General features: G+C 48.7%; 1 protein-coding gene across 1 annotated transcript in view; it reads right to left on the reverse strand.

The window, feature by feature from the left end:
- TREML2 (triggering receptor expressed on myeloid cells like 2) overlaps positions 1-5,544 on the reverse strand; it is an 11,669-nt gene extending 6,125 nt beyond the window's left edge. The window contains exons 1-2 of the mRNA XM_015572151.1: positions 5,367-5,544; positions 1,894-2,214 (exon numbers count right to left, since the gene is read on the reverse strand). Of these exons, the coding sequence (XP_015427637.1) occupies positions 1,894-2,214; positions 5,367-5,424 (379 nt within the window). The 5' untranslated portion in view covers positions 5,425-5,544. The remainder of the gene's footprint in view (positions 1-1,893; positions 2,215-5,366) is intronic.
- Between the last annotated feature and the right edge of the window lie 4,400 nt (positions 5,545-9,944).

Genomic DNA, 9,944 nt, shown 5'->3' on the forward strand with positions numbered 1-9,944 from the left:
CGTCACTGAAGCAAGCAAGCCTCATGTTAGTTTCAAGCTGCCTGGCTGCCGGCTGCCATCTTGGCTGACAGTTAATTTGCATATCTCCCTGATTAGCCAATGGGAAGGGTAGCGGTCATACGCCAATTACCATGTTTCTCTTTTATTAGATAGGATTATTATAGATAATTTACATCTCATGTAACACCCCTATTTATGGTGTCAATTTCAACGATTTTTAGTATGCTCACAGTCATGCATGTGGCCATATTTTTAGTATAACCACAGTCAATTTTAGAAGTTTCATCATCTCAAAAAGAAACCCCCCACCCTGTAGCCGTTATCTCTCAGCCCTAAGCATCCACCAACCTACTTCCTGTCTCTATAGATTTCTCTAATCCCCTTGACTTTAAACTGTCTTTACAGAGACACTTCCCAGCCTCTCACCTGAGCTTCAGGCAGATACATCAACTGCCTGCTTCATTTCTCCATGTGAGGTCCCGGGAGGTATCTTAATGGTAACGTGACACAATAGAGCTCTTCACTTTTCTCCTCCAAACTAGCTCCCCTACCCAGTGCGCAGTCCCGCCATCCGCCTTGCTGATGCAATGGAACACCTTGGAGTCATCCTTGATTTTTCACTTTTGCTCACCTCCCACATGAGCAAATCCTGTCTTGCCTCAAAAAACGTGCAGTGTGGGCAGGAGTCTGACCATCATCGATTTGAGCCCCTCCTCTTTTGTCCGTCTCCAGGGACCACATCCTACTCCAAGACACTGTCATTTCCAGCCAGGACACCCACATGCTCTTACCCTTCCACAGTCCATCCTCCACACAGCAGCCAGTATTGTCTTAAAGACACACACAACACACGCCACTAAGCTCTCCAGTAGCTATCATACTTAGAATAAAAAACTCCTTCATCATGGACTTCAGAGCTCCTGTTTGATTCTCCAACCTCATCTCCTATCATTGTGCCCCACATCAATATGGACCTGTCTATAAGGCAGGCCTGCCTTATACAGCCCTCACTCCTTCTCACCCTGGGATCTTTGCAAATTCATTCTCTCTCCTCCCCCACCTCCCGCCCCCCCGCCACCAGGAATGACCTTTGGAGCACCCCCATTTCACCAGAGTTAGAAATGTCTCATCATTTAGGGCTCTTCTTGATGTCATCTGCTCAAGGAGGTCAAGGCTGGGACTTCAGCAGCTCCCCTCACCACGGAGTTACTTTCTGGTTTATCACATTCTTTCATTTTCTTAAGAACATTTATTGTTATCTGCAATTATCGTCTGATGATATACTATTGCCTGTCATCTCCCACAGGACAGAATTTTTAAAAAATATTTTGTTATTGATTTCAGAGAGGAAGGGAAAGGAAGAGAGAGGTAGAATCATCAATGATGAGAAAATCATTGATCACCTGCCCCCTGCATGCTCCCTATTGGGGACTGAGTCCGAAACCTGGGCATGTGCCCTGACTGGGAATCGCAGTGATCTAGTTCATAGGTCAATGCTCAACCATTGAGCTATACCTGCTGAGTGAATTGTGTCTGGTTTTGCTCACCATTGGATACTCAGAGCCTAGAATAGTGGCCAGCACATAATTAGGACTCAATGATATATACTAAACTGAAGAAAACAAAGCACAGAGAGTCCTGAGTTTGAATCCCTGCCACTAGCTGGCTCTGTTGCCTTAGACAAGGTCAGAGTCACAGAGGAGTTTTTAGATCTCATTTTCTTTGTCTATAAAATGGTGACAATAATGTTCATAAAATGTGTGAAGAAATGTGAGAGGCCTACTGTGCAGCGTGCCCACTGATGGACTATTACTATTGGTACATCCGATGTTAGTGCAGGGCAGAGCAAGGGGGACACCCCCACCCTCCCGGTGCCCCAGAAGGCCTGCTCACCTGGAGACACTTCCAGCTGGAAGCCCATCAGAGGGTAGAGGATCCCGGAGCTGTTGCGCATGCACCAGTACCGGCCCGAGTCCTGGCGCCTGAGGGCCACCATGGTGATGTTGACCACCTTGGCCTGGGCATCGTCCTGTAGCAGGTAGCGCGGCCCCGGCGCCCAGACCCGGGTAAACCCAGGCTCACACTTCTTCCTCCTGATTTTGCACCAAACCTTGCCTTCCACGTGTTTTTTGCGGTTCTTGTAGGAGCACTGCACAGACAGAGTCTCCCCTTCAAAATGCTGCACTTTGGAGTACACGCTCTCGGCGGGGACACCTGGGGAGACATGGTGTGTTGAGCAAGGCCCAGCAAGAGAGGGGGCGGGTGGCATCGTGAAACTTGGAGGGAGAGGAAATGGGCATTGCCCTGCCGACGTGGGACACATGGTCCCAGGGAGAAGCAGCCCTTCTCTAAGGGAGCTTCCCAGTCTGAGGGGGAAGATGCAGGCCCTGCCTTCAGGGAGCCCCCAACAGACAGAGCCCCTTCTTCGTGGTATTTTCCAGTCTGAGGGAAACATGACAAGCCCCATGTCCAGAGTCTTATGGGCAAGACCCAGGACGTGTCCTCAATAAGACAGACACATAGATGCAAGCGCAAGTCATCAGCTTATGACATTCCAGAGTACAATAACTTAAGTAGAAATAAGATCCAACCTTAAGTTTTGAAAACATTAAGAGTAGTTATTTATTTTATAAACTAGAGGTCCGGTGCACAAATTTGTGCACATTGAAAGGAAATTAACTAGAAGAAATATTTTAATATTGTTATTTGCCCTTTCTCTATAATAGAAGTGTCAATCAAAGTCATGATTGACAATGACAGATAGAAACACACACATGCAATTGGCACCAGTGAGAGTTTTATATAGAGAGATAAACTTGGTTAATTAGACCTGCTTTCTGATTTAGCTAAACTTTTTCCAGCCCAGTGAAGCCCCCCAACTTCTCTTTCAGGTAACTATCAGCAACACAGCAGTAAATATCAACACAAAGCAGATTATTATTGTAGGTCATGCAGGGAGAACAAAGGGTAAAATATTTAACTGCAGCAGTGTTTGACTATATTCTGAGCAGTGAGAAAACCTTCATTTTCAAGTTCCACCATTTTTTACTTCTTTTCAGTCAAGTCAAGTTTCTAAACTTTCTAAATCTCCATTTTCTGGCTAATGAAAAGATAATAGGATTCTACTGAGTCTCCTATCTACCTACTCCAGGACTTCTGTGAGGATCAAATGAGATGACATTTGGTTAAAGTGTAAAATGTTTGCACCTGGCTATAAAGCAAGTCATGTTCCTGGGCTGAAGACACTCAAAGGAGGCTAGTCGCTAGGGAGGGGAAGCCAGGCATTGCTGTGTGACATCATTACCCAGTGCCCACAGCGACCATTTCCAGGCTGGACTGGGCTGTGGGCTGCATTTTGCGCCATGTGGTCTCAGCAGCGTTGGCTGTGATTTGCTGGGCTGTCGCTCTGAGGTGGTGGTGGGGCCTGTGTCCACTTGGGGGAAGCTGAGTGCTGCTTTGTCGGTGCCAGGTCCACTGTGCCATTTCTTTGTAAATGGCCAGTGCACGTCACAGCAGCTCCTGCATTGAACGTCTACCCCCTGGTGGTCAGTGTGCATCATAGTGACCAGACGGATGGTCAGAGAGACACTTAGCATATTAGCCTTTTACATAAATAGATAGGTTCACTATAGACATCTTTTAAATAGCAAGGTGTCTTGGTTCATTCTAGATGGTGTTTAATTTTAAAATATCCTAGCTACATAAAACCCATAGATTAAATATGCCCCAAAATGCATAGAGCCCTGGCCAGTATAGCTCAGTTGGTTGAGCATTGTCTATGCAACAAGTGGTCGCAGGTTCAATTCCTGGTCAGGGCAGGTACCAGGGTTATGGGCTGGTAGGGGACGTACAGGAGGTAATTGATCAATGTTTCTCCCTCATTGATGTTTTTCTCTCTCTCTCTCCCTCTCCCTTCCTCTCTCTCTCTCTCAGGTAAAAATAAATAAATAAATAAATAAATAAATAAATAAATAAACAAACAAACAAATAACTAAATAAATAATGCATAGAAACTCCCACCAGAGTGCAAGACAGAGAATTCTACAGTTATCCACTGTTCACTTCCAGCATGTCGCACACTGTGCCTAGGGATGAGATATGGTCTGTGCACTTTATGATCCATGGTCGGTGGGGAGAGATTAGCACTAAGTCAGATGTGTCAAGTCAGGGGACAGGGAAGAGAGGAGCCAGGGTGGGGTCCCTCCACCCCTCTGTCTGCCGTAAGCCCAGCACTTGCCCCTTAACACCACCAGAGCCTTTTGCAAACAAGCACAAATACACAAGTTACTCCCAGTAGGACAGAACAGAGCACACATTTGGAGTCTAAATGAACATGGTGAAAACTCTGATTCTACCACCCGAGCAGATCAGGTTGGTTATGAGAACTATGCCCTAGGACAGTGCCTTGAATACAGTAGGTGCTCAATGAATGCTTTTCCTTGAGTTGCTCCAGATTTCTCTAGAGCTATGATAAGCAAGGGCCTGGCACCCAAGAGGACATCTGCCTCAGTTTCCAACCCAGCTGCCACAGTAGTGAAGGCTTGGAGTAAGGTAACACACACCATCTTTGAGCATCACTTTGTCCCACGCAAATTAACACAGTGACCCAACTCGAGTATGTGGTAGGTGGGAAGTTTGGGGGCCCCAGGATGGCTCAGCACAGGAGACACTCTTCTGCCCTGGCAGAATGGGGGCCTCCCTGGGGGAGGTGCCTGGATGGGGTGACCTTGGGAAGGGTCTCCAGGGTACTGGGATCATTCGTGTCCACCTTCCACCCCTCTCACAGATGGTGAGGAGTGGGTTTTGCCAACCCCGTCCATGCCCAGAACAGAGCAGGAAGTGGTAACTTGGTTGCCATGGCAACGAGGGAGGCAGGATTGGGTGAGCGCCCACCTTAAGGAACATTGGTGCCTGTGGGTGGGGAAGCCCTCAGGGATGGCTTTCCCTTGGGACAGGGGGCAGTGGCATCAGCATTCTGAGAAAAAGCAAGTTCAAAGCACACACACATGATGCAATGATTCCCGTAACAACCAACAAGGCTTTCCTGACCAAGGCGGGGGTGGCGGCTTTCTGAGTGAGGAACTTGAGTGTCCCCAGTGTCCCCGGTCAGAGGTCCCGAGGGAGCCCTGCAGAGCGGGTCTGAGCTCAGGAGACCTGGGGCAGCTTTGCCTGAAGCCAGGTATTAGGATGGAACATTCTCCTTGGTCTCTAGTAAGGGGCTACTTAGCCTAGCAGCCCAACCTCCCCCTGCCTCCTCCAACTCCACAGAATATGAGACAAGGTCATTGGGCAAGAAACAGCCAGGTGGGAGGGCCCAGCAAAAGGCGGTCCCCTCCCCCCTTCCCCTGGCGCCCCCACCTTCTCACCTGAGACGCAGCCCTGAAGCCACAGCAGGAGCAGCAGGAGGAGCAGCGTGGGAGCCATGGCTCCATCCAGCTGCGGACCGTCACAGGCCAGAGGGGCCGGCACCTGGGGCCCAAGGCCAGGGCCCCCGGCCGGTGCAGGATGGACCCCTGGGGTCAGCCAGGGGAGAACCTGGGCTTCTCAAAGTGAAGTTGCCCATTTAGGGAAGTGAGGAAGTCACGGGACCGCTGTGACCAGCCGACCGCAAGAGCCCCAGGAGCCCGCAGCGCCTGGGAGGGCGGTGCCGCGGCTGTTTCCGCCCTCTTCCTCGAAACTTCAGGCAGCTGTGGCTGCACCACCCAGTCTGGGCCCCCAGCCCAGGGAGGGCTCACGCTCTCTGCATTCCCTCCTGGAAACTGGTCCAATAGTCGTGCTTCCTGTTCTGAGACTAGAGGCTGGTGTGAAGTTCTAGAACCTCAGGTACAGACTTCTCTGGAATGCTCTGGGCTAACACCGGGGGTAGGGGTCATGTGGCCAGGGCCAGGCATCTTGGACATAGTATTTTTCACAAACACACATTCAAAGGAGGTTCTTCTAAACTGACATTCATTCATTCATTCATTCATCCTTGCTGGATGCATTCATTCCGGATCTCTCTCTCTCTCTCTCTCTCTCTCTCTCTCTCTCTCTCTTTTCCTCTCTCCTCGCTGGTCAGATCAGAACTGTCACTCCCACTTACACTTACAAATAACCTTCATGCTCTAAAGCAGTCTTATTTTTGTCACAGAGTGACAGGAAAAAAATTCTAAAACTCAGAGACAAAGCTTTAGTTTCAGGGAGGGGCCTCTGTGCTTCACACGTGGGGGCACATGTGCGCACACACACACACATACACACACACACACATACACACACTCACACATACACACTCTCACATATACACACTCTCACGACCACACACACACTCACATATACACACTCTCACACACACAACACGAGCACACAAACAAGCTGCCTTTCCTTTTCGCTACATATCTCCCTAGCCCTACCCTTTTCTCTACCTGTCCTGCCGCCCCGCCTACTCACCCACCAGCTCTCAGGAGACTCCTGCTCCCTCCTGCAGCCCTCCTAAAGCTACCCTCCCCCACCGCCTCCCCAGAAGCCACACCCCCAGCCCCTTCTCCCCCAGCTCTGGCCCCAGCCAGCACACAGGCAAGCCTGCTCCACTTCCTCCGCTCAACCCTATCTCACCGGTACAGCCACCAGCTCCAGCTATAATGACCCAGCATTTGGCCAAGACCCCGCCCTTCACCTAGTCCCCAGGGCTGAGAATCAAAGGCCACACTACGACAGCCAGGGGCTGTGTCATCTGCTCCTTCGGGTGTGAGCCCAGGACGATGCGTGCTCCCCCACTCACCTGTGCCGGCTTCCTTCCCCTTTGAGGGGATCAGAGCAAGAAGCCTCCAGGTTGTATGGCCAGCCACAGTCTGGAACTGAGTTTGAGCCTCCAAGTCCCAAACCAAGGAATTTATCTTTGCTGACCCCAAACTTTCAGCCTCTTAACTTACTCGTGGGTTCATCCCTTCATTTGTCTGTTCTTACAGCCTTACGTGCAATGGTGCTGCCAGGCGTGGGGTAGAGGAAGGAGACCCCGTTGCCACTTCAGACCTCTCAGCTCCCAGAAGACCTGTCATGCTTCCCTCAGCCGCCCTTCCTTTCAACATTCTACCCCAAGTCTCGGATCCCCGGATCCCCACTGGGAGGCCTCCCAACACACATGCATGCTGTCTCCCTCCCTTCCCCCCTTCCTTCCTTCCTTCCTTCCTTCCTTCCTTCCTTCCTTCCTTCCTCCCTTCCTCCCTTCCTCCCTTCCTCCCTTCCTCCATCAGCACAGTGAACACCTCGGGGATGGGATCTCATTTATCCCTGCTGGGAACCTCGGCCTGCAGTCCGCATTGCTACAAGACCCCTGCCGTGTGCCCTGTGCGCCCGCCCAGAGTGAGGCACTGTGAGAAGTGCCAATACAGCGGGCTTGAGGAGGGTGTAAGAACCCAGACCCTCTCATTCCTCTGACAGAGCTGGTGTAAACTGGATTATATGTTCTTTGAGGGAAATTCGGAAGAATTTATCAAAATCTCTAAAAATGTGTATACTTCATTCAGGCTTTTACTACAAAATAAAATTTTTAAATATTTTTTTTATTGATTTCAGAGAGGAAGGGAGAGGGAGAGAGGGATAGAAACAACAAAGAGAGAGAAGCATTGATTGCCTGCCTCTTGTATGCCCCCACTGGGGATCAATCCTGCAACCAGGGCATGTGCCCTGACCTGGACTCCAACCGTGACCTCTTGGTTCATAGTTGATGCTCAACCACTGAGCCACACCAGCTGGTCATACAAAATAATTTAGTACAGCATGATATTTTCCTGTTTCTTTCTAAGGTGGGGCAAAAGTAGGTTTACAGTTGTGAGTACATAATACACAGTGTTTATTCTTATATTATTACTAGAGGCCTGATGCACAAAATTCATGCAAGAATTTTCCTTCCCACCGAAACCGGTTTGGCTCAGTGGATAGAGCGTCGGCCTGCGGGCTGAAAGGTCCCAGGTTCGATTCCAGTTAAGGGCATGTACCTCTTCCCTGGCTGCCAGCACCGGCTTCTATCCAGCACCCGGGACCCAGGCTTCCCTCGCAGCCTCGGCTTCCTCTGGAAGGACCCCGGTCTAATTAGCATATTACACTTTTATTATTATAGGTGTATTAATTACTGTATTGTTTTCCATACTAACAGCTGTAAACCTACTTTTGCCCCATCTTGTATTTCCATTTTAAAAAAAAGTCTCATTTACATAGAGTAAAATTCACTCTTTCAGTTGGAAGTGCTGGGAGATTGGCATATCTGCAGGGATGTGTAACCACCACCATAATCAAGGTATAGAAACATACTGCACCCCCTAAAGCTTCCTGGGTCCCTTGGTAGTCATCCCCTCACCCCACCCTCGGTTCCTAGCAAACACTGACCTGCTTTGCTTTCTGTCCCCTCTATAGTTTTCCCTTTTCAGAATGTTATAAAACTGGGTGATACCAGCCCTGCCCAGTTGGTGGGAGTGTCATCCCAGGCACTAAAAGTTTGTAGGTTCTGTTCCCAGTCAGGACACATACCTAGTGTGCAGGTTCCATCCCCTTAGGTTGGGGCATGTACAAGAGGCAACCAATTATGTATCTCTCTCACACCGATGTTTCTCTCTCTCTCTCTCTCTCTCTCTCTCTCTCTCTCTCTCTCTCCCTCTCTCCCTCCCTCCCTCTCTCCTCTCTAAAATCAATAAAAGCACATCTTCAGGTGAGGATTTTAAAAGAAGGGATGCTCTGGACGGCAATGCTCATGGTTAGATCATGGCCCTGCATACTGGAGAGTGGGGGATTCGAATCTCCATCAAGGGCATGGGCAAAGGCAAGTGCCTGAGTTGGAGGTCCAATCCCCGCTCCCAGCAGGGGTGCAAGTGGGAAGGAACCAGTCAATGTGCCTCTGTCACATCGGTGACTCTCTACCTATCTATCTATCTATCTATCTATCTATCTATCATCTCTCTCCCCCCACCTCCCTCCCCCTCTCCCTTCCCTTCCACTCTCTCTAAAATCAATGGAAAAAATATCCTAACTCCTTGAGTGAGGAGTAATTTTTTTAAAAAAGAATGATACCATATGGCTTCTTTCACTTAGTATAATGCATTTGAGGTGTGCATTGGGTTTTTTAGTAGTTGGTTCCTTATATTATGAAATAGGAACCCATTGTATGGATGTGCCACAATTTGTTTATCCATACCCCAGTTGAGGGACATTCAGGTTGGTGTCTAGCTTTGGATTATTCCAGGTTAAACCACTATAAATATTTGTAGACAGGTCTACAGAGATTTACATTTCACTTGGGTAAATAGCTAGAGTGAAATTATTGGGTTGTATGGAAAGATTACGTTCTTATTATTAAAGTTTGAGTACTCTTTGTATATTCTGATGTATTCTTTAATTGAATATGTTTTTGCAAATATTTTTCCAAATTTATTGTTTATCTTTTTATTTTTTTATTATACTTAGTATACTTCGGAGCAAAGGCTTTTAATTTTAATGAAGTTCAATATATCATTTTTTGACTCATACTTTTCATGACATATGTATATACATATATATATCCTATTTAATAATAGACAAACGTGGTAATTGACTGTACCTTCGCTACGCCTCCCATTGGCTAATCAGCAAGATATGCAAATTAACCGCCAACAAAGATGGCGGTTAATTTGCATATGTAGGCGCGAAGCTGCAGAGTGAAGTCTTGAAGGTGGCTCCAGCCGGAGCAGTGAAGACTGAAGGCGGCTCTGGCCAGAGCGAAGGCCTGGGTCTCAGGTGCCAGAGGAAAACCAGTGCTGGCAGCCAGGGGAAGGGAAGGCCTATTGCACGAATCTTTTCGTGCAATAGGTCTCTAGTATAAATATATATATACTAGAGGCCCGGTGCACAAAAATTTGTGCACTCAGGGGGGAGGGGCGGGTCCCTCAGCCCGGCCTGTGCCCTCTCGCAGTCTGGGACCCCTCGGGAGATAACGA

The sequence above is a fragment of the Myotis davidii genome, unplaced genomic scaffold (genome assembly GCF_000327345.1).
Source record: "Myotis davidii unplaced genomic scaffold, ASM32734v1 scaffold167, whole genome shotgun sequence".
In the NCBI taxonomy this organism is placed as follows: Eukaryota; Metazoa; Chordata; class Mammalia; order Chiroptera; family Vespertilionidae; genus Myotis; species Myotis davidii.